The 25,860-nt window shown below is 44.3% G+C and overlaps 1 protein-coding gene across 5 annotated transcripts in view; it reads right to left on the bottom strand.

The window, feature by feature from the left end:
• Nucleotides 1-25,860, bottom strand: part of LOC140196760 (electrogenic sodium bicarbonate cotransporter 1-like) — a 220,145-nt gene that overhangs the window by 112,361 nt on the left and 81,924 nt on the right. For 3 of the 5 annotated variants that reach the window (XM_072256490.1, XM_072256489.1, XM_072256493.1), the window contains 5 exons: nucleotides 25,499-25,678; nucleotides 20,437-20,513; nucleotides 17,857-18,014; nucleotides 16,362-16,449; nucleotides 9,073-9,227 (listed from right to left, as the gene is read on the bottom strand). In XM_072256490.1, the coding sequence (XP_072112591.1) occupies nucleotides 9,073-9,227; nucleotides 16,362-16,449; nucleotides 17,857-18,014; nucleotides 20,437-20,513; nucleotides 25,499-25,678 (658 nt within the window). The remainder of the gene's footprint in view (nucleotides 1-9,072; nucleotides 9,228-16,361; nucleotides 16,450-17,856; nucleotides 18,015-20,436; nucleotides 20,514-25,498; nucleotides 25,679-25,860) is intronic. The other 2 variants (XM_072256492.1, XM_072256494.1) reach the window with 1 other exon arrangement.

Here is a 25,860-nt window from a genome sequence, read left to right on the forward strand (position 1 = left end):
TGCCTTCTTCACCAGGCTACCAATCTTTCAGGGAGCTATGAACTTGGACCCCAAGATATCTCTGTCTCTTTACATTTGACCTACCAAGGTGTACTACTTCACATTTGGCAATTTTCCCTCCCATATCTGCAACTGTATTCTTCGACAGTCTTCTATGCCAGGAGTCCTCAACTTTCTTCTGCTCATGGACCACTTGTGACTTTCATTTATCCCTGTGCCCACCCCCACCCCTATCACCCTCCACAGTCTGTGTTAATTGCTGATGGTTTATTTTTGGTCAACTGTAAAATTATTCCTATATACAGTCAATATTTATGTTTTGACAGGTTATAGGAATTATTGTATGTTAAACATAATGTTACAGGTGTATATGAAAAACTATTTCAATCCTCTGAAGAGGATACTTTATTTATAATATAGATAATACTCTTCCAACCAGCAATGAAAAAGCACTTAATATTGTTACTTAGGGTACTTGGTGACATCTTTGCAACTGATACAAACTAGTGGGTTTTGGAATATCCAGTTTCAACTTGGTTAAAGATAATTGAAAATCACCTCTTTTTCACAATGTCATGACAGTTATGAGCTTTTGATAGGTGAAGAGCTTGACTCAAACCACATTCAGCTAGTAAAAAGGTGGAAAACCCAATTAAAAACAATTTTGCTTTGTCCTAGAGCTGTGGAAACTTATTTTGAATATCACTAGTTACCCAGGAATTTTGCTTGCTGCGTTTGAATTTGCTTGAGCTGTTCTATCACTTTGCAGCTCAGCAAGACATTCATGCAATGTGGTGTCGATATCAGTCACATTCACTCCAAATGGATCCACCACCCAATCTGGAATATGCACCTCCAGCAGGTCTCTGGACTGAAATTCTGCATCAGTGTGTCGTTGTTTCACGATATACAATCAAATCATCATCTTACAGTTCTAATTTTAAGAGTGGCCACTGAAGGAAATTACATAAACTCACAACATCCAATACTGCTGCTGAAAAGTTGCATGAGTTTTCCAAGGGATGTGGTAATAGCCTCTTTGTATATGAGATTGCAGTTTTTTTCCTTGTAGCTGTTTGTTTAATAAATTCAGTTTTTCAAACCTATCTGAGGTAATATATGTCAGCTGTTTTGCATAATCTAGCATATTTTACATTCAGGATTCCAATTAAATTAAATATATTCATTTATTTTTTTTTATTTATATCGTTTAGTAATAAAACAGCAAACTCATGGCCTACTCAGAAACTCCTGTGGCTTCAATTTCTTGTTTTTGTTTTACTTGTGGCCTCTTCAAAATCCAGCATGGCCTCCTGGGGAGCCATATGGCCCACGTTGAGAACCACTGTTCTACGCTATCTACAACACTATGAATTTTCTTATCATCTGCAAACTTACAAACCTACTTATCTACATTTTCATAAAGGTCATTTATAATACATCTCAAACAGCAGAGGTCCACATCTCTGAAGAACATCACTATTCACAGACCTCCAGCTAGAATATGTCCCATTGACCACCATCTTCTGTCGTCTACGGGCAAGCCAAAATGAATTCAAACAGCCAAGATGTTTGACGGGATTGCCATGGAAAGAAACCTTTTCTCCCCATATCTATCAAGTTGGATTGATCTAGGAGCAGGTCAATCCTTCCCTACCATTCAACAAGACGTGGCTAACCTCAACTCCACCTCTCTATCTAACCTACATAACCTTAGCTCACCCACAGTCACTCACTGACAAATCTGTTCACAAACAAGAGAAAATCTGCAGATGCTAGAAATCCGAGCAACACACACAAAATGCTGGAGGAACTCAGCAGGGCCAGGCAGCATCTATTGAAAAGAGTATAGTCAACGTTTCAGGCTGGGACCCTTCAGCAGGACTGAAATATCCACTGTACTCCTTTTCATAGATGCTGCCTGGCCTGCTGAGTTCCTCCAGCACTTTGTGAATGTGTCACTGACAATCTGTTGAGCTTTGCCTGAAACATAATTGGAACCATTGCTTGCCCCACCATTTCAGGAAGAGATTTCCAAAGGCTCATGCTCAGAGAGACGGAAGCTAACCCTTTATTTTACAAAAGTGATGAACTAGGCACAGGAGGAAACGGGTTAATGACCTGATAGATATAACCTTAATCCTGGCACTGACTTTGTGAGTCTTCTTGCATCTTCTTCAGTATACTGAGGCCAGGGTCATCTATGTTCCAACACAGGCATGTAACCATTTACATCTTATCTGTACCTTACTATTTATCCCTTGCATAGTAAAGGCATCCCTTAGTCTTGTGAGACCGTGGATCTGCGCCTGGAAAGTCTTCATTCTTCAGGGCCCAGGCCTGGGCGAGGTTGTGTGGAAGACCAGCAGTTGCCCATGCTGCAAGTCTCCCCTCTTTGCAACACCAATGTTGTCCAAGGGAAGGGCATTAGGACCCATACAGCTTGGCACCAGTGTCGGCGCAGAGCAATATGTGATTAAGTGCCTTGCTCAAGGACACAGCACGTTACCTCGGCTGGGACTCGAACTCATGACCTTCAGGTCGCTAGTCCAATGCCTTAACCACTTGGCCACGTGCCCACTCCCTCGCATAATTAGTCTCATTAATAACCTTTAATTATTTGTGAACCTTTACTCAAGAAACTTAGGCTCATGTTGCCTAAATAGCTTGCTGACTTTGACCTAACCATTTACACGGTCATTTTGTAAGCCTTGTATCCCGTTACGGTCCTCCTTGGTATTAACATCCCCTCTAATCGATGAGGAAAGGAGTTGCTTGCTGTTGGATCTTCTGCTCTGCTGAAGCTTAAGAGGAGAAACATTCACCCCTCCAGAACTGAACACCAACAGTTCTCTGTTACAAGGACCTTTGGTAACACAGAAGCTCGGAGGGGGCAAATGGAATTGTGCCAACTCCCTCTCCCTAACCTTCCCTCTCTACTGACGCCAGTGGGGAGGACGGCAGGTGGGAGAGCCCAGCTTCAACATCTGCAAACACGCGACAGGCGCAGCTACTTACATTAAAACTAACACGCAGGCAAAGTGGTAAGGAAGATCCCACAGCCAGTCCAGGACAGCACAGTTTGCAGAGCCAGTACAGCCACTATCGCACAGCTCCGCAAGGTACCGTGGAGTTGGCACGTTCTCCGTGACCGTGTGTGTTTCCCTGGGTACTGCGATTTCCTCTCACGTCCCCGTGACGTGTGGGTCTGTGGGTCAATTGGCCAGAGTGAGGGTAAGGGGTAGAGTCTGGGCAGTGCTGCTGGGAACGTGGGGAGCATGAAACGTGATTGATGTGAATGGCTGGTTGATTTTCAGCATGGAAACAGTAGGCTGAAAGGCCTTTTGCCATGCTGTATCTCTTCAGGAGTCTCTATAACTGACCTCAGGGGGAATTTGGTTGAGGGTTACCCTACCCTAGCTGGGTCCCAGTTCGTTACTGTCTTATCATTCATGATACATGGTCACCTTCTTACTGTTGGCATCATGAGCCAAAACAGCGTCGTAATTAATGTCATTACATATTCACAAGGAAACGGGGATATTGCAGGATCAGGGAGTTGAGTTAGATCAGCCCTGACCTTGCCAAATGGTGGGACAGGCGTAAAGGGCCAAACGGCCTACTCCTGCTCCCATTTGTTATGTTTAAACCTCTTAATGACCAACGAAGTGTCTTTGAAGTGGTGCCACTGCTACGACATCATAGTCATAGTCATTATTGATCCAGAGGGAAATTGTGTTTCGTTACAGTTGCACCAACCAAGAATAGAGTATAGATATAGCAATATAAAAACCATAAATAATTAAATAATAATATGCTATCAGTCAAATTAACTGCTACTGAGATCACTTGCATTCCCCTGAGACATGATACAGTTTTGCATGTTATCCAGGAGGCAGTACGTATTCCCAGAGAACTCACCAGGTTGGACTAGAAACCGCAGCCTCGGTTCTTATCAGCATTTGCATTGTGTGTGGGTAGGTTTACACCTGAGCAAATTATCTCATTACAGAGAGTGTTCAGTCGATGAGGTCACAGTTAAAGAGTTGGGCGTTTTCGTATCTGTTTACTGAGAGGAAGCAATGGTTTTATTAAGGGTGAAAGTACCAGTAACTGTCGTATCTTATCTTGCAATGATTCTACCTGTAAGCTTTTTAAAACTGGTCGGAACTGGAATTGCTTGTAAGGGTTCAAAATTAAAACCTGCTTATTATAGAAAAGTGAAACAATTCAAAAAATTTTGCAATCTGACAGCCATCAATCAGCTCCTTTATCTTATCTATGGTTTATGTAGTTATTGCCCTGTAGGTCCAGTCTGGCTGGTTGATGGAGCAGCTCTTTCTGGAACATCACACTACAAGGCTTATTTCAATGGGCCATCGAGCTTCTCCACAGAGTCTCGAGCTCCTTGTGTCCCATCGTAAACCCCTCCACCCCATTAACGTTAGTCTGACCACTGAGGCCAGGAATCAGGAGACAGAGCGCACCCTTTAATTGGTGTCTCTTTTGTGATGAGCTCATGGTGTTCCAGTGAGTAAATACTGAAGGGACACAAGAGACTCCAGATGCCGGAACGTGAAACAAACAGACAAAACTGCTGGAGGAACTCAGCAGGTCAGGTAGTGCCTGTGAAGGGACGTGGAGCATCAACGTTTCAGGTCAACATTTCAATTCTACTCTTCCAGTCCAACTGGTATGTCTGGACCCAAAACACCGACTGTCCATATGTTGTCAGACTCACTGAGTTCCTCCAGCACTTTGTTTGTTGCTAATAACAAAGGAAGTCCATTTCCCACAACCCCTGGAGGAACTGTGTGTTGTGTGGCCAGGAACTTCATTAGATGCATGACCTGGATATTATTAGGTACATGACCTACGGGTTCATTACGTGCACAACTGCCTCGGGGAGAGTATCAGCCATGCCACATCAGGACATTGCTGGGACAATATCCCACTGGTCTTCAATCGACCTGGAAATAATCTTCAATACAATCTAACAGGCGAGTAACCACTCCCACTAAAGCCACATCTCTGAAGTGGAATGCTTATCAGCACCTTAACTCACACAGACCACAAAGGCAAACAACATTCAAAATGCAATCAGTGAAATACCCGATTACGAATAAGCGTGTTCACGTCCTGATTAAGCGTGTTCTCTGTACACAGACACTGCTTGACCTGCTGAGGTTTTCCAGCATTTTCTGTTTTTATTTCTGATTTCTAATATCTGGAGCAACATGTGGAGGAACTTAGCAGGTTGATCATTACCTGTGGGAGGACAGGACTGGTCAAAGCTTCGGGTTGAAACCTGCATCGGGACTTGTAATACAGAATTTCAACCCAAAACATTGACAATTCCCCTCCCCCCACCCCACAGAGGCTGCTGATTCTGCCACGACATTGCTTATTGCTGCAGATTCCAGCATCTACAGTCTTTGTATTGGCTTTTCACCTCTGTAGTCTTTCTTTGCTTGATCTTCCTTTGCTATGAAAGTGCCATTACTATTTTGGCATGTGAATTATTTTTAATATAGTTGAAGGCTTAACCAATCTGTTGTCCTCCACTTCTGATTGGATCCCATCTGCACTAAGCAATGAGAATTGATTCCTAGTTAACACACACAAAATGCTGGAGGGACTCAGCAGGCCAGGCTGCACCTATGGAAAAGAGATGCCTGGCTTGCTGAATTCCGCCAGCATATTGTGTGTGTTGCTTAGATGTCCAGCATATGCAGATTCTCTCTTGTTTGTGATTCCTAGTTACCTTCACAACAAATCACAAACGTCTGCTTCTGGTTCAGGTTAGCTTGGGCTGGGAAGGTCGAGGCATCAGCTACCTCCTACCCCCATGTGCTCTACTCCATAAACAAATGTCCACCTGTTGCTTTTCCGCTTACTTTCCAGTGCCCCTGGAGATCAGAGCAGCCTGAGTATGTTCCCCAAGGTGACAGCCTTCACTCACCATGAACTATGATTTTATCCTCTCCATTTTTTCGTTACAAAATAATTAAAGCTAATATGGAGGGGTGAGGGCTCTACTCACCCACTGTCACAGGCTACATTAGCCTTGGATGGAGTGCAGCGAGGATCCCACTCCAAGTGTTAATTAACCAAGACAGGTTTCACAGACTCGGTTTCCTGGTCTTTCTGTCTCTCTCTCTTATATATAAAAAAATAATAGGTATAAGAGAGAGCGAGAGAGAGAGAATATAAAATATGATACCTCAGACCAATTCCCCTTTCACACTCCCGAACACACAACCAAAGGTAACAAAGACCCAAAGCTGACAAACGAGGGGCTATCCAGCATGGTCACAAGCCTGCAATCTCTCTGTGTCAAATCGGTTTCCCATGTTACCTCGAAACCAGGGTCTGGGTCCTGCTGAAGTACAAAACTAGGCTGACAGCGCAGTGCAGCAAAGGAGGAGGGACTGCATTTTGGATGAGACACTTCAAGGTGATACAGTATTCCATTTAGAAGAGGAAGAAGAGTCCACTCTTCTAAACTGTTCATGAGTAAATTCTCCTCCTTCCCTCCATTCCTGCCTCCCTCCCTCCTCCACTCCAAGTGTCCAACTGCTGATTGTGGGAGCTCACTGTGTACACACTGGTAACAGAAAGATAGCAATCAAAGCAAAAATATTACCATGGAAACCAACACAGGCCACGCTCCTTCACAGGCCCCGAAGCTATTTGGTTTCACAGAGATACCAGTCTGTGACTTGCAGATGCTGGAATCAGTGGGTCGAGCAGCACCAGTGGGGGAGAAGGGATGGAGACCCTTCAAATGAACGGATGTAGGCAGGTCCTGATGCAGGCCCTCAACCCAAAACCTTGGCTATTCCTCTGCTTCCACAACTCTGCCTGACCCACTGAGTTCCTTCAGCAATTTGTTCCTTGTAGTTTGGAGACCACTGGAGAGAGGGAATGTGTTGTCTGAAGCTACTTGCCGGAGAGGCTGCAGCAAATAATTGCATTGTACCTGTACCTGACCATACTTGTGCACATGACAACAAACTTGACTTGCCTGGAGAAAGCAAGAAAAGAATGGATGGAGGAAAGGAGAGGGGATAGGGGAATGATGCAAATCGATTGTATCATGCAGAAATAGGTTTTACTGTGGGGGAGGGGGTATTTTAGAGTCTCGAAGACAATACCAGGTGAGATGTGAAATCGGCTTATCCCATCTGCTTCCCAATAGGTGAGTTGGGTTAAAATTACCCCAGAGAAAGAGGGGAAGAGAAGGAGAGTGAGAGGGGATCGAGAAAGAAAAACTGGGGCATGGGAACTAGCAACGGAGGGAGGAGACTTTAAAGACCATCAAACAATTGTAACCCTATCTTTGTGCTTTCACGTGTGAGTGAAGGCATGGATACAATAAACACAGTGAACACTGGTGCAATGGTGGCATTGCCTTATTGATCAGCACATCATTTCAACACAGTGGGAGGCCATTCAGCCCACTGAGTCAATGCTGGAAGTGGTGAAGAGTGGGAGCACACTGTACAATGGACATTTTGCTGAAAAACTGTGTGTAATCTTACACCTATTTTGAGCTCCGGTCTTTAATCAGCCACAGGGGAACTTTGGCTTGCCCCTTGACAACCCCTAGCCCAAACTTGACCGTGACCTTCATATTATAATTACCATGACTTTACTCACACCTCGGTGCCTTATATCATTTAGCTTTTAAAGAATTTAAAACTGGAAAGACACCATCCAGGAAGAGATCAGCAATTTGTTCATTGTTCACACTCTCTGCAATAGAAAGCAGAGAAAAAAATTTCATTTGTTTGTCCTCCCTGTTGGCATAGAGACACGAGAATCTACCCAAGTTTTGTAAATAGACAGTAACGCACTGAATAATACATTGGTTTCTTGCTTCTCCTCGCACTGTTGGCAGTGCTGACTGACAAACACCATTCACGTTGTATTCTGCCAACAGCTTGCAGTCAGGGGAACAATTAATGGCTCACACTTACACACAACCCCTCCTGACCTTGGCACGCCCCAAGGCCAATCCAGTGCCAGCACTGCTGCAGTATGAAAATGGCAGCCACCAGTTCACACAAACAACTCATTGGATAATGGAGTAATCTCGTAATTCAGCACAAAAACAGAGCATTCCGTCCAACTCATCCAGATTCCCATTTAAGTTATTCTTCTAAAACTTTCCCCTCCATGTTCCTGTCCGAGTGCCTTTTAAGTGTTGTGCATTTGCCTCAACCACTCTGCAGCATGAAGTAAGGCGATGTGATACCATAGACTGCCAGCAAACCAAACTCAATTTCTACCATTGTCTGTAAAGAGTTTGTACATTCTCCCCGTGACCACATGGGTTTCCTCCAGGTGCTCTGGTTTCCTCCCACAATCCAATGACGTCCGGGTTTGGACACTGTGGGCATGGTAAGTTGGTGCCAGAGGCACGGCAACACATGTGGGCTGCCCCCAGCATATCCTTGGACTGTGTTGGTCATTGACGCAAACGACGTATTTCACTGCATGTTTCAATGTTTCATGTGACAAATAAAGATAATCTTTAATGTTCGTCTGGTAGCTCATTCCATATACCGTTCGACTACCTGCTCTGTAAAAAGTTGCCCCTGAGGTTCCTATTAAATCTCTCCCCCTTAACTTAAACCCATGCCCTCTAGTTCTTGATTCCTCAACTCTGTGAAAAAGACTGCGTATACCTTATCCATAACTCTCATGATTTTATACACATCTATAAAATAACTTCTCATTCTCCTGCACTCCAGTTAATAAAGACCCAACTTGTCCAATTTCTTTCTATAATTTAAATCTTGACAATGTCCTCATAAATTCTATCATGCTACTTACAGCAAGAATTTGGGCCTGAACACTGAGGAGAACTTCCCCGATTTTCTTTGAAAGCCTTGCATGATCCGAGATGGATAAATGGGATCATCTCCAAAGAATGGGGGATTCTTCCCTCTGGCTGCCTGGCCCATAGAGGACAAGGGATTTGCTGAGCTTTTGCTGGCCTGTCTGGCTCCCCGAACACAGATCATCTGTGGCACCGTTTTCTGCAGAAATAAAAGCTCCGTTTACCTTTTATCAGAAGAAGGCAGCGACTTTGGAGGCTCAATCCTGATCTCAGGATCCCACTCGCCTGGCGGCAGGACAATTACTTCATCCAGGAACTCGTCGATTCCAGCCAGAAGATCTTCATTATCCTTGGCTTTGTAAGCAATGTCATGAAATAGCTAAATCGATCGACAGAGAGAAAAGTAACCTTTCAATGAACATTAAACAACAGTGGCAAATGCCACAAAATACAGTCTTCCATGATCATGCCCCAACTGGGAAAGTAAGAACAGGTAAAGGCCATTCAGTCTTTCAAACCTGCAGTGAATCCAGTTTAGCCAATGCAGGACAGGTACAGATTTGAAGGGTTAAATGGCTTTGCTCTATTCTGACTTCGGGACAGAATAGGGAATATTTATCTTTATGATTTAACCCTTAAACCCTTTCTCAGCAAAAAACCTACTGTAGGTGCAAGAAATTTGAAATAAAAACAGCGAATACTAGAAACACTCAGCAAGTTGGGCAGCAGAAACAGTGATACTGTTTCAGGTTTGATGCCCTTTTTAGCAGTCTCAGTTTTGAAATGGGACCATTAAAATGATTCAGTGTAATGTCTCGACCCAGAAAAGCGTGAACAGATACAATTAACGACACCTGGATCAGGGAGGACAGGTTACATGTGCTCTGCCCGAGACAGTAAGAGAGTTGTGGACATGGCTCAGCACATCACAAAATCCAGCCTCCCCTCTACACGTCTCACTGCCTCAGTAAAGCAGCCAGCATAATCAAAGACCCCAGTCACTCTACACATTCTCTCTGCTCCACCCCCTCCCATCGGGCAGAAGATATAAAAGCCAGAAATCTTATACCACCAGGGTCAAAGGCAGCTTCCATCCTGCTGGTATCAGACTATTGAATGGCCATCTAATACGTTAAGGTGGACTCCAGACTTCAAAACTTATCTAGCCTATTGTCTGCCTGCATTGCACTTCCTCTGTAACTCGATCACTAGATTCTGGAATGGTTCCACAGTCACAGTACTTGAAAATTCCAAATGGCACTCCACTCTTCAAGAAGGGGGAGAGGTAAAGGAAAGGAAATTATAGGTCAGTTAGCCAGACTTCACTGGTTGGGAAGATGTTGAATTCTACTATTAAGGACTAGGTTTCGGACTACATGATAAATTAGCCCAAAGTCAGTATGGTTTTCTGATGAAGAAATCTTGCCTGACAAACCTGTTGGAATTCTTTTGAGGAAATAACAGGCAGGATAGACAAAGGAAAGTCAGTAGATGTTGTTTATTTGGATTTTCAGAAGGCCTTTGACAAGGTGCCACACATGAGGATACTTAACAAGATAAGAGCTCATGGTATGACAGAAAAGGTACTAGGATGAATAGGAGATTGGCTGACTGCATGAGGTAAAGAGTGGGAATAAAGGCCACCTTTTCTGGTTGGCTGCCAGTGACTAGTGGTGTGCCACGGGGGTCAGTTTGGGACCACTTCTTTTCACATTATATGTCAATGATTTGGATGAAGGAATTGATGGCTTTGTGGCCAAGTTGGTGGATGAAATGATGATAGGTGGATGGGCAGGTAGTGATAGAAAGCAGGGTGCCTTCAGAAGAACTTAGACAGAATGGGGGAACGGGCAAGGTAGTGACGGATGGAATACAGTGCTGGGAAGTGCATGATCATGCACTTTGGCAGAAGGAATAAAGGTGTGGAATATTTTCTAATTGGGGAGAAAATTCAAAAATCAGAGGTACAAAGGGAGTTAGGAGTCCTTGTGCAGGGTTCCCTAAAGGTTAACTTGCAGGTCGTGTCTGTGGTAAGGAAGGCAAATGCAATGCTAGCATTCATTACGAGAGGACTAGAATATTAGAGCAAAGATGTAATGCTGAGGTTTAATACGGCATCAGTTTTGTGAGCAGTTTTTGGCCCCGACGTGCCAAAGGTGCGTTGTCATTGGAGGGGGTTCAGAGGAGATACACAAGAATCATGCTAGGAATGAAAGGGTTAACACATGAGGAACATTCGATGGCTATGGGCCTGTACTCACTGGAGTTTAGAAGAACGAAGGGGAAACCTCATTGAAACCTATCGAATATTGAAAGGCCGAGGTAGAGTGGATGTGGAGAGAATGTCCCTAAAGTGGGGGAGTCTAGGACCAGAGGGCACAGCCTCACAACTGAGGAACATTCATTTAGAACAGAGATGAGGAAACATTTCTTTAGCCAGAGGCTGGTGAAACCATGGGATTCATTGCCGCAGACTGCTGTATGGACCAACTCATTGGGTATATTTAACGTGGAGGTTGATAGGTTCTTGACTAATCAGGGCATCAAAGATTACGGAGAGAAGGCAGGAGAATGTGGTTGAGAGGGATAATAATTCAGCCATGATAGATAGCATTGTAGACTCAATAGGCTGAATGGCCTAATTCTGCTCCTCTGTCTTATGGTCTTACCATGCCATATTCTGTTTGTGTTTTCCTTTGTACTGCCTTAATGAAGTGATATATAGATATCAGTTTACCAATTACTGTTCACACCTTCCAGATGGATGTTTATGTAAGTTAAAAGGTAGAAGGATGAGTGGGAAGCAAAGGAAGGGAAATATAGGGAGTTGTTGGGAAGCTGACATTAGTTGCAGAGATGCTGGAGGCAGACACACCACCGCACTTTGACCAGAACTGGTGTTGTGAGAGGACTAAGAGTACAACACAATGTGCATGACACAGTGGTGCAGACGGTAGAACACTGCCTCATAGCTTCAGAGACCCAGATTCAATCCTGACCTCAGCCACTGACTATGTGGAGTTTGCATGTTCTCCCTGTGATCATGTGCGCTTCCCCCAAGTGCCCTGGCTTCTTCTCACGTTCCAAAGACGTGTGGGTTGGTGGGTTAATTAAATTACCACCAGCATGTGGGTGAGGGAGAACAAAAAGGGGACTTGTGTAGGATTACTGTAAATGGTTGGTTGAACAGGATGGGCTGAAGGGCCTGTTTCCGTGCCATATCTCTCTGTGACTTGAGGACAACCCCGGAGAGCACGATGAACTTGTTGTTTGTTCGGGAATCCCTTTACAAGTGTGCAGCAGTGGGACTGGTCTGTGACAGGAGCAGAGGGACAGTGAACAAGTGAGTCTTTGCTGATGCTTGCAAGGGGAACTCATGTGAAGTGATGAACAAGGAAGAGCCAACCTCAAGGTTGATTCAATTCCACGTTTAGTGCTTCCTGCACAGGAAACCACAGGCTCAGGAGGGTGTCCAGTTGGCACATTTGCTGTGTCCCTGCAGTCTGCCAAGAAACATTGATGTGACTTGGGGTGGGATCTCATTCAGCAGGACAATGCTGGAACGCCCTGCGCCACAGACAAGGAGGGTTGACAGATGTCAGGCTTTTGGTGACTGTGTTGTCATGGGGCCAATTAGAAACTGCAGTGTCCAGTCCAGAATTCAAAAAGGTGAAGGGGCAGAGTTCCTGGTCTACAGCCCTGTCCAATTTTCATTAGACAACTGATTAGTGTAAAATAAAAGCAGAGAACTTTGAACATTACAGCACAGGAACAGGGTCTTTGACTCACAATATCTATGCTGAACACAATGCAAAGTTAACTGATCTCTTCTGCCTGCACCTGAGCCATATTCCTACATTCCTGAATATTCATGTGTCTAGGAGTCTCATAAATACCATTATCATTTCAGTTTCCACCACCAGCCCATTCCAGACATCTATGACTGTGTAAAAACTGCACATCCCCTTTAACCTTTTTAACCTCTCTCACCTTTAATGCACGTCCTCCAATATTTGACATTCCTACCACAGGGAGATTTAAAAAGACCATTCATCTGTGCCATTCATAATTTTTTTTAAAAAAAGTTCCAGCTTATGCCTCTCCAGAGTAAACAACACAAGCCTGATCAATCTCTCCTTAGAGCCCATGCTTTCTAATCCAGGCAGCATTGTGGTAACACACATCAAAGTTGCTGATGAACGCAGCAGGCCTTCCACATGATCTGAGCATTATGGTAAACCTTTTCTGCCTCCTTTCCAAAGCCTTCATATCCTTCCTGTAATGAGGTGACCAGAACTGCATATGAAACTCTGATACACCATACCCTGACTCACCAAGGCCATTCCCAGTCCTGATGGAATGTTTTAACCTCCACCACCACCCACCCACCCACCCCACACCACACAGATGCTGCTCAATCTGCCCAATTCTTCCAGCAGCCTGTTCGGTGCTCCAGATTCTAGTATCTGCAGTCTCCTGTTCCAAGCTTTTAACAGACGACCCACCTAACTCCCATCAACCTCAAGAATGTCATTGACCTGTTGTAGAAGTAACACCAAGTACAGGGGCATGCAAAAGTTTGGGCACCCCTGGTCAAAATTTCTGTTACTGTGAATAGCTAAGCAAATAAAAGATTTCCAAAAGGCATAAAGTTAAAGATGACACATTTATTTAATATTTTAAGATTACTTTTTTATTTCCTTCACAGTTTCAAAATAACAAAAAAGGAAAAGGGACCAAAGCAAAAGTTTGGGCAGCCTGCATGGTCAGTACTTAGTAACACCCCCTTTGGCAAGTATCACAGCTTGTAAACACTTTTTGTAGCCAGCTAAGAGTCTTTCAATTCTTGTTTGGGGGATTTTCACCCATTCTTCCTTGCAAAAGGCTTCTAGTTCTGTGAGATTCTTGGGCTGTCTTGCATGCACTGCTCTTTTGAGGTCTATCCACAGATTCTCGATGATGTTTCGGTCAGGGGACTGTGAGGGCCATGGCAAAACCCTCAGCTTGCACCTCTTGAGGTAGTCCATTGTGGATTTTGAGGTGTGTTTAGGATCATTATCCCGTTGTAGAAGCCATCCTCTTTTTATCTTCAGCTTTTTTTTTTTTTTTTTTTACAGACAGTGTGATGTTTGCTTCCAGACTTTGCTGGTATTTAACTGAATTCATTCTTCCCTCTACCAGTGAAATGTTCCCCGTGCCACTGGCTGCAACACAAGCCCAAAGCATGATTGATCCATCCCCCGTGCTTAACAGTTGGAGAGGTGTACTTTTCATGAAATTCTGCACCCTTTTTTCTCCAAACATACCTTTGCTCATTGCAGCCAAAAAGTTCTATTTTAACTTCATCAGTCCACAGGACTTGTTTCCAAAATGCATCAGGCTTGTTTAGATGTTGCTTTGCAAACCTCTGACTCTGAATTTTGTGGTGAGGACGCAGAAAAGGTTTTCTTCTGATGACTCTTCCATGAAGGTCATATTTGTGCAGGTGTCGCTGCACAGCAGAACAGTGCACCACCACTCCAGAGTCTGCTAAATCTTCCTGAAGGTCTTTTGCAGTCAAACAGGGGTTTTGATTTGCCTTTCTAGCAATCCTACGAGCAGTTCTCTCAGAAGGTTTTCTTGGTCTTCCAGACATCAACTTGACCTCCACCGTTCCTGTTAAATGCCATTTCTTAATTACATTACCAGCTGAGGAAACGGCTACCTGAAAACACTTTGCCTTCTCCTGCTTTGTGGGCATCATTTATTTTAATTTTCAGAGTGCTAGGCAGCTGCTTAGAGGAGTCCATGGCTGCTGATTGTTGGGACAAGGTTTGAGGAGTCAGGGTATTTATAAAGCTTTGAAATTTGCATCACTTGGCCTTTCCTAATGATGACTGTGAACAAGCCATAGCCCTAACAAGCTAGGTAAGGTCTGAGACCTTGGTAAAAGTTATCTGAGAGCTCAAATCTCTTAGGGTGCCCAAACTTCTGCGTGGTGCTCCTTTCCTTTTTTTATCCCTCACTCTAAAATTGTACAAAACAAAAATAATACACTAATCTTACTTAAAATATTGAAAAGAATGTTTCATCTTTAACTTATGACTTTTGGAGATCAGTTCATCTTCTACTCACTTAACTATTCACAGTAGCAGAAATTTTGACTGGGGTGCCCAAACTTTTGCATGCCACTGTACTGATCCAGTTCAGGCAACCGGTGTCACAATACTGAGTACATCTTCCTCTCCTGGATAAAGTCCAGAGCTGAACCAGCCCAATTTAACTCTCCATGCTTCTTTTTGGGAAAATATATGTGATCAAGCCAAAAACATAGTTTGAAACTGCCAGTCTCCAATCAGGTACCAGCTTCTCATTCAGAATTTGATTGAAACTGCAGGACTATGAATTAGACTTCAGAAAGTGCCATAAAACTCACTTGGAACGGAATAAGACCATAAGGAATAGAAACAAGCCATTTGGTTCAAGTCTACTCCGCCATTCTATCAACCCCATTTTCTGGCCTTCTCTCCGTAACTTTTAACCACCACTACTAATCAAGCACCTACCAACCTCTGCCTTAAAAACTCTCAAAGACTTGGCCTCCACTTTCCTCTGTGGCAACGAATTCTTAGATTCACCACTCTATGCCTGAAGAAATTCCTTTAGATCTCAGATGTAAAAGGACCATCCTTAACCATCCTTTATTTTGAGGCTGTGCCTTGGATCCTGGATTCAGCTACTGATGTAAACAGCCTCTCCATATCCACTTTCAGCTTTTGGTAGGATGTTCAAGACTTTGGCAATGTCATATGACAAGTAAGTTAGCCTGTTGGGCATTATTTTTGAGTAAAACTCTCAACAAATTTGAAATTCTATATTTTTAAATGTTACATGTTGTGAGAAAAACAAACTTTCCAGTAAGACCAGTTAATTGTTGACAGTAGCGTGGCCGTGAGTGTAATGTTTCACAGCATCATTGACTCAGGTTCAATTCCCACCACTGTCTGTAAGGAGTTAGTATGTTCTCCACGTGACTGCATGGGCTTCCTCTATGTGCTCCAGTTTCCTCCCACATTCTAAAGCTGTATGGGTTAGAAAATTGGGAGCATGCTACGTTGGCACCAGAAACATGGCTCCAAGCACACCCACCCTCAGGCTGTGTGGGTCATTGATGCAAACGACACAATTCACTGTTTGTTTTGATGTTCTGACGTACACATGGCAAATAAAGCTAACCTTTCTAATTTTTTCCCTAAGTTACAGGAAGTGTGGAAAACAGAACCATGTACATTTGTTGAAGTGCAAAAACTGGGATCTCAGAGAGGAACCGGGGTCCGAGGCAGAGTGGGGGCCAGAGATTGAAGTGCTGAACCATAAGGATTTCTGGAATAGTCAGACATTGTGTAACTTGGGTTTTACTGAGTGTGGAATGGTGGCTGGCAAGGGGATCCCGGTGGATCCACTCCACCTGACCGGGAAGCCCAGGAATTCCGGTATTGGTGTCACGAGGTGGTGACAGGCTCATCAGTCTCACCTCATCTGACATGAGCGTAGCAATCGCCCTTCCGATCTCGTGGTAGGATTTAGCCTTGCCTTTCGGTCCCAGCAGAACAAACAGGAATCTGGATAAACAGAAAAATAACTTTATTCCCATTAAAAATCACACCAGGTCTAATGATTACATTATCCACCTCACATCTGGACTCACTGACCCGCCTTGGAATCCAATATGCCAACTTCACCATGTCTTTATCTCCCCCCTCTCTCACTGCCTCTGTCACTCCTCCAGCCCTGCCACCCTCCAAGATCTCTGCTCTGCTCCATTCCAGTGACTGGGACGCCCCCAGCTATTACCATCCCGATGGTGACCATGCCTTCTGCTGCCAAAGTCCCAAGTTCTGGAAATTTCTCCTTATCCCTCTTCTCCCTTTAACTCATTCCTTGAAGTGTCTCCCTTCACCAAGAATTCAGTCATCTCACCTGAAACACATGGACCTGTGATAAATAATGAATCATTCTGTACAGATCTCTCTGTAATCAGGGCAATTGTTTTGATTTATAACATTAAATTCAATGTATAATTCTAGTCAGAGTTATACTGCACAGAATAAGGCCCTTTGGCCCAACTTGTCCATGCCGGTCTTAACCAATCCTTTTTGGTCCATATCCCTCTAAACCTTTCATATTAAACATTGTAAATGCAACACCCACCCTCCCACACCACCACTTCCTCTAGCAGCTTGTACAATATACAGTACCTACCATCCTCCATGCGAAAAACCTGCCACTTGGGTCCCCTTTAAATCTTTCTCCTTAAACTGATGGCCTCTAGTTTTGGACTCCCTTACCCTGAGAAGACGACTGTGACTATGCACTTTATCGATACCTCTTATAATGTTATAAACCTCTACACAGTCACCTCTCAGCCTCCTTTACTCCAGTTATACACTCATTATGTTTCCTTCTAACTCGAGCCCTTCCACAACTTTGAGAGTCTTTTCTGCACCTTCCCTAGCTTAATCACATCCTTCCTGTGGTATGGCAGCCACAACAGTACAGACTATTCCAGGGGCTACCACTTGTTAGAACAACCCTCTCATCCCAGGAATTAGTAAGGTGAATCAAATTTGGGCCATCTCTACGACTACAAGATTTACCTATTTAAAAAAACCCTGTTATAATAAAGCCTAACATGCAATTTGACCCTTTAACTACTTGCTGAAACTCAATACTAATCTTTTGTGATTCTCCTTCATAACTCAAGCCTCCAGTCAAGACAACATCCTTGTAAATCATTTCTGCACCCTCTTTGGATTAATGACAAGAATATACAGGTCACTTAATTTATCTATCAACAGATTAGCCATCAATGCTGCATGCCCTCAGCACTGCGCCGGTACCTATGGATCTGAACTCCTATCTCAGGGGCGGGACAACTCCTACCCATCAGTGACCAGAGTCATCACTGATCCCCAGCCGATGATGGGACCGGCCTGTGGAAGCTGGAGAGGCCTCCAGCATCCACTCACCTGGTTGGCACAGGGACCTCTGTCAGAGCCCCCAGCATCACAGCCTGCTGCAGGCGCACAAAGGCAATGAAGGGAGTCTCCAGGAAATCCACTTCCCCCACCAGCACATTGGAGGCCTCAGCGTCCCGAGGCAACTTCTTCATGAACTTGTTCTTCAGCTGGAACGAGAAAACCAAAAAGTGGTGGTTAGGGAAGGTAGATGGGGAGTAAAAGGCTGCTTGGCACTTTGGCTCAGAGATGGCTCTGTATAGGAAAACTTAAAACTGGAGAGCTGGGTGTGAAACGGTCACTAGCAATTCAAAAGCAGAGCTCAGAAAAAATTCTCTCCCTTGGGAGTAGGGAGAGAATGGAACTCATTCCCACAGAGGTAGCCTTAAGGGGAAGTTTGATGAACACATGGGAAGAGCAGAGGGGACAAATAGGCTGGCTTTGCACTCTAATGTCAATGGTTGGCTGTTTCTCAACTGTAAACAAACTGAGTCAAAGCAACACAGGTTGAGCATAACTCCAGACACAACAACAGCACTGAGGGCGTGCTAACTATCTACAAGGCCATGTACCAGCTAAGACCCATCAAGGCCCTGCTGCCCTGATGGGAATGATGGTGTAGCTGAAGTTCAAAGGGGAGCAGTAGTTAGCCCCAGAGTCAATACTTATCCCTCAACAAACATGACTGGAAATAATAGATACAACTTTGATTATCACTTTGTAATGACCTGACAACTGTCTTCAATATCTAGTCATGGAGCTATAGAGCTGAACAGCACGGACCAACTCATCCTTGCCAACCAAAATACCCAACTGAGCTGTCTGGTGAGCGTAGAACGTTGGGCTCCGAGATTTCTAAAGGTCCTGTACTTGTTAATTGTTGTCTTAACAGGAGTTGTTAAACCCTTGCGCTTTCTGTTTAATCTTGTCAACTGTGACTGGCACAGGTTTTCCACATACTGTGATTATTTAAAGTGGGCTCTCGACCAGTGCTTACCACAGAGTCCTTGTTTTGAGAAGGATTTGTCTGACAGTGTTGCTTGGTCGATCCATCAACATTCTATTGGAAGTCCTATGTATAAACTCATGTTTCCATCTCCACATGGGAGTCTGTCGTTCCTCCTCACTGTTGTTCAGTCGTTACTGTGACACAGTCCCATTTGATATGTTTGGGACATATCTCTACTGTTCCTGTCCATGACCCTGCCCAAATGCTGTTATTGTACCTGCCTCTATCACTTCCTTTGACACCTCACCACTCAGTTGCCACTCAGATCAACTTTAAATCTTTCCTCCCTTTAACATTCAACTTTACCTCTGAAACTCAGCTCAAGTCCTGGCAACACCTATACAAATTTTCTCTGTACTCTTTCAAGTTTATTGATACTTTTCCTATAGGTGGGTGACCAGAACTGCACACAATACTCTAAAGTTGCCCAATTCATCAACGCCATATCCAACTTCAACGCAACATCCCAACTGCTGTCCTCAATACCCAGATGTATGAAGGCCAATCTACCAAAAGCTCTCTTTACAACCCCATCTACCTGTAATGACACTTTCAAGGAATTACTTATCTGGATAACGGCATCTTCTCTTTCATGTGCATGAGCTGATGGCATGACTGACAAAACCAGCATTTATTGTCCATCCCTAAATGAGCTGAAGATGGTATTGACATGTCTGCTTGAATTGACAACTAGAGATTTATAAAATCATGAGGAGTATCAATAAGGTGAATGGTCAGTCTTTACTCCAGAACTAGAGGGCACAGATTTAAAGTGAGAGGGCGAGTATTTAAAAGGGACATGAGGGGCAGCTTCTTCCACACAGAGGGAGATGAGTACATGGAACGAGCTGCCTGAAGAATGGGTGGCTCAGTGGTGCAGTTTGCTGCCTCTGAGCTCCAGAGACCACGGTTCAGTCCTGACCTCGGCTACCGCCTGCACGGAGCTTGGATGTTTTCCCTGTAAATGCGTGGGTTTCCCCTGGGTATTCCGGTTTCCTTCCACACCCTAAAATCGTGCAAGTTGGTCAGTTAACTGGCCGCAATAAATTGACTGCAGTGTGTCGCAGAGGGGGGAAGATGGTGGGAGTTGATGGGAACGTAGAGAGAATAAAATGGGATTAGTGTCGGATTATCGAATTGCTTAAAATTAAGTATTATAAAATTGTTTAAAATTATGAGAAGCATAGGTAAAGCAGACATTAAAAGTAGCTTTCCCAGGGTACAGAAGTCCAAAACTAGAGGACACATAGATTTAGGGTGGGAGGGGAAAGGTTTAAACAAGTGTTGAGAGGACATTTTTCCATGCAAGGGTGTTGAGTCTATGGAATGAGCTGCCAGGGGAAGTCGTTGAGGTAAGTACAATAATATCAGTTCAGAAGCACTTGGACAGGTACATGGAGAGATGGTGCTTGGGATGTGGGCTGAACACTGGAAATTGGGCCTTGCTGGGTGGGCACCATGGGCAATATGGACTCGCTGGCCAAGCAGTCTATATATGTGTCGTATATCTCTATGGCTTTACGGGAATAAATTAACCACTGACTTTAGTCCTATGTTATGTTCCTCTACGACCAATCTCTTACCTGGTCCTTGTCTGGTTTGTCCGAGATGTCATTCATGCTGGTTGCGGTCAGGTTGCGATGCATTAACGCTGGGCTACCTGAAAGAGAGAACCAATGGCGGGGATTCAAACAGAACAAGGCAAGTTGTTCAGGGAAGCTTGAACTCAGAAAAAACGAATACAATTGGGAGAACAGATTCAGAAAGAATCTACATTCTTATAAGCATCTAATTCTATACTTCCGGTTTACACCTGCAACCTGCGGCTGTGCCCTTTACATTCTTGGTTTAGAACACAAGGACTGTGGCCTGCTTGTATCCCCTGGCTTCAGAAGAGTCAGCACGGAACTGAAGCTAGCTGCACCCATGTGGGATAGAATAGCATGGTTGTCTTATACCACAATTTGCACACTGAAAGCTCTCACAAGTAAAAACAGAAAATGTGGGGGATATTCAACAGGTCAGGAGCAGAAAATAGAGTTAATGTCTCTGGTTGGTGAACTTGTGTCTGACTTTACCAATGATAGGTCCAAAACATGAAACATTAATTCTGTTTTCCGCTCCACAGATGCTGCTTAACCTGCAGAGCATTCCCACCATTTTTTCTGAAATTTCAGATTTTCACCATCAGCTTTTTGCAGTTCAATTAATGTAATAACCTCCTCGGTTTTTGAAATGGTGGTCATGGTGTTCCGTACCCCTACCCATCAGAGCAGGTAGGGCCTTAATATTTGGAAGAGCACACAGTATAGCGCTCTCTCAGTACTGGATGAGTTCAAATCCCTGAAGAGGGGCTTGAACACACAAAGTGCTGAGCCACACTAACACTGTGATCATGGAGAGCCTCAGACATTGGTACCCACCTCCATCCCCTCTTTCCCACCCACCTGCCACCGTGTGAGAAAGCTAGTACCAGCTGAAAGGAAAGTAGTTCAGGGCTGCGGTGTTGCGGGTTAGATAAAGCTGTTAGTTGCAAACACCCTGGACCAGTGCATTGTCGTTTCTCTCAGGAATCCACAACCACCCACCCACCCCCCCCCCCAACACCAGCATTGATCACTGCCCCCGAGCCCCTCAGCATCAGGTAGAGTAGAGACATAGGCCCTTCACCCCACCAAGTCCGTGCCAACCTTAATTCACCCATTTATGCTAATTCACATTTGATCCAGCACACGAGAAAAGTCTGTGCACACTATTGTCTCCAAGGAGACCGAATGCTAAAGTGATTCAATGGTTTAAAGCCAATAAATGAAATTCTAAGCAGATCCCCTCTAATCTGTGTTTATAATACTTACTCTGAATTAGCACAAAGGGGTTAATGCTGCCTTATTAATCCACATTGCTGGCGACATGTTATTTGCTGCAGCCTCTCCACTCCACTGCTTCATAATCATAAAGGAACAGTAGTCCTGGGGGTTTGAGATCTGCCCAGAGACTTAATGTGGTGTCAAGATTCTTCTAGATCGTATAATTTGAGGGATTATGTAACGGTATGACCTGCTAGACGTTAATGGGGGTGAAGGTAATGGGAGGAAGAGGGATGGGCTACGATGGACCATAATGGTAAATGACAGGTGATGGAAGGCTCCATGGAAGTTTCACTCACTGTTATTGGCCAACAATGAACGTAGGGTCTGCTTTGAGGTAAAGGGTCTTATCATCATCATCACCCACATTAGAGTAGATTTACCCACAACACCATCACCTCCCAACAATGGATAAAGTGGGTCTCCAAACACCCACAGACTGAAGTTCCTGGTTTTGCCAATCTCAATCCAAAAGTGCAAAGTATTTTTCCCTTTGAAGGCCATTTAGTCCCTAAATCCCACCTTTCCACTCAAACATATCAGTAATTCTCTTTACTTGCCTTGGGCTGAAAATCGTTGCTATCCCCACACAACAATTCCCTCTCTGGTACCTCCCTTGTCCTTGTGAACTCTTCCAACCTTCGACATTACTGGGAGGCAGTAGTCCAGATTCCCATCCCCCTCGGAATGAGCATTCCCAGAGCTTCAGACTCTGTCCCCTTACTTGGTCTCCCCTTTTCCTACCAGAAGAAAGAAGCTTTTCTCTCTCCCCCCTCATCTCCTGTGAAGCAGTTCACCAGGAGTTACACGTTAACTTTCTGCTCTCTAAGGAAGCCAGGTCCCAGCTGCAATGGTAAATGAAGCCCAGAGATTTTACTGTGGCCCAGGTCACATCATGGCATCACCCCACCGCTGTGTGTTGGCACAGGTTGGACTTACAGGGCAGTGCCATGCTCTGGCTCCGTGGGACTCGCAGGTCCTGATCTGAGCGTCGGAACGCAAGGCACGGCAGCGAGCTGTCGAGCGGAACGCAAGCTTATTGCAGGCCATCGAGAGCAGGCGGAGTGTTTAGAGCCACAAAGCAAAAGGCAAGAGAGAAAGAAAAAAATTCCAGCAACAGCGAAGGCAGATTGGGCTTGCAGCAAGGTGGCAGAATGTCCAAGTGAAAAATGAAAAAAGTGTGTACATAGCAGCTTATCATCAAGTAATTACCAGAACAACCAATACATCACATGTCTGTCATCAGGCTGCTGTTAAACTTACCAACCAGAGCAATGATGCAAGAGATTTTGCTTCATTAGTCTATACATATTTATCCCAATTTTTCCCCCAAATAAATATGCAAGATTTAGCCCAAGCTTTCAAAAGTTTCAGCTTTAAATTTGCCAGTGAATATTTAAAATCCAACACCTGGTGAATATAAACCACACAAAGGACACATCAAGCAATGCATTAGCAAAATGGATTGGAAATTTGAAGTTTCTGCTTATAATGGCACTGCTCTGATTGCCCTGGTCTTACAGTTGAACAAGCAAACAAATTAAAATGGAGACTATCTATTGCATATCCTTCACTTTGTAAAGAAAGAGACGGCACAGTCAAACTTTCTCCTCGATCACTGGGGCTAGATATGCAATATTGTTGTGACTGGTGGATTTGCTAACTCTGAAAGTCAGCTGGATTAAACTTACTGGAATCAACTGTTTGAGTGTTGCCACAGCTATATTGTGCAGTCAGGATCAGTTCTCGAGGACAAAGTCTGTCCCATTGTGTTTACTTTGATACTTTGACAGATAGAGGTGAATTAATGAATTCAATCCAGTTGCATTTCACCCATTGTAACCAATGTCAGCTTTAAGACGGATATGCAATATCAGAAATTATTAAAACTTCAGATTAGTGTACAACATTGGAGCAAACAATCAAAGCACAACCGTGTGAAGTTTGTGAGACAGATTTCCCAGCGTTGGATCTCAGTTAAGCAGTGAGAGAAGAGGGCAGGGTTACGGGCCTTCATATTACTGATGGGGGACCACATTTTGGTTACGCCTTCCACACCTCCAATGCATGACCGTAGTCTCGGTGTTTCCACGGGATCAGAGTCTCACAAGGTCCACCCGGGTGCAATAACTAAGATCCAATCTACACGGCAACCGACTTTCCAAATGATTCCATGTATGGCATTCATACCAAAAGATATTGTAGTGACTGACTGGCTTCTGTTTGGCCATGGGTGACACACACAACAGCGTCCATGGCAGACGAGTGAACGATATCAATCTGGAGCTTAGGAGAATATTGGAGATATATCCAAGTGTTCCACATCATCAGAAGGGACGATCAATTATAATGCAATAGTATTGTATATGTCTTCATAGCTTTCTGAAGATTTTCCAGCCTATTTCGGGTTTCAAATCACCGGGACAGATTCAATTTCACACAGTAAGTGACTGTATCTCACTGCTGGTAAGTGTGATGTGAGGAGATCAGTAGGAAAGCTTGGAAAGGAACTGCACAAGTACTTGGTCAGTGGAACTTACTGAAGGTTTAGTACTGGGATGCCATTACACCTGTGGGTTTAACGGCCTCCCCTGTGCTGTAAGTTTCTATGATTCCAGATTGTTTTGGGAGGAAATAAAATACATCACAAATTAGCCAGTCAATCAGTACTTCATCTCATGGTCCAATCAGTTTCAAAGTCAAAGGATAAAGATAGAAGGACTATGTGTAGTAGGTGGAAATTCCTCCCATGTAAAATTACAGCAATGCCATGACAGGTTGTCAATGGGAGCAGCTGGGACCTATTCCTGGGCAGCAATACCGAAGAACTCTTTATAAGAAGTCTGTGGAGGAGGCTCACTAATGAAGCAGAGGCAAGGGACCGACTAAGGGACCGAACCAACTGTCAAATGATACCTATGAGGCCTTAACCTGCCACAGCCAAGTGCAAAGCTGGGCCATTCAAAACATTCCCCCGGATAAAGCTCTCCGTCTTGTTCACTGTGACTGATTGCAATTGTATCAGTCCCAATTGTTGTCCATTTAATGGATCAGGGGTTGTAGTGAGTTGAACAGACTGCACTGGGGGGTGGGGTGGGGGGGGGGACAGGTAGCAGTGCAGTCACCATCTACGTGTATATTATGGAGCTACAGACATTCAGCTCTTCAATGTCTTCTGGGAGGACTTCCATGTGGATGGGGGTAAGGGGCTGGCTGAGTTGCTCTTGCATAGAGCCAGCATGGGTTTAACAGGCCACACGGCATCCTTTCTTGTTACAACCACTCAGTAATTCTGTCCCAAACACTTCCTGAACACTTGATTCTTTCTTCACACAAAGTGGAACAGAAGCCTAAAGCTCACTCCACACAGGACTGTAAAAGGGTCAGATGAAGATGGTGGAATTCTACTTTAATAGATGAGAGAATTACAGGATAGGAACCAAGGTGGTAGGCGGCATTAAGTTACAGATTAAACATGATCTAACTATATGTTTTGGTTTTCATATGCAATTTGCCTCCTGCTGTTCCAAGGGGATCTGGTGTTAATTAATTCAGTGGCTGTCTCTATTAATCTTTGTGCATTGTAAGGACCTTGAGACTGATGAGCAACTGAGGAAATGGCTGCTCTGGGTCTTGTCCACTGGGGCAGTGCATTTTGCATTCTATGATATGACGCCATACATGTAAGGAGGGAAGGGAGGATGTTAGCAATGAAATGGACAATGATGGTGAGGTAGTAAGAGGGGAGGACACTGCAGCAAATTGGCTCCTGTATTACCATTATCTGATGTGGAAAACAGCCTACTTGCACTGGATACCGTCTTCCCGATTTCAGCCAGGGAACGGAGGTTGGATTTTTTGGTCTGGTGCCGGTGTTTCCGAAGCAGAGTGTAGGTCACCTTCTCCTTCAGCTCAGCTTTCAACAGCCCTTTGGCAACTTGTTCATCAATGATCGTCTCTGTCGGAACACAAAGGGTCAGCAGGGTTGGCGGGAAACACACAGAGGGCCACTCGGCTAGAGACATGCTAAACGTTACGATCTTCATCATCTTCGGAACATCCCAAAACACCCAACGGACAGGGAAATACTTTGGAAGGGTTGTCTCTATTGAGCGATGGTAGACATGCAATTCTGTACAC

The sequence above is a fragment of the Mobula birostris genome, chromosome 4 (genome assembly GCF_030028105.1).
Source record: "Mobula birostris isolate sMobBir1 chromosome 4, sMobBir1.hap1, whole genome shotgun sequence".
Lineage (NCBI taxonomy): Eukaryota > Metazoa > Chordata > Chondrichthyes > Myliobatiformes > Myliobatidae > Mobula > Mobula birostris.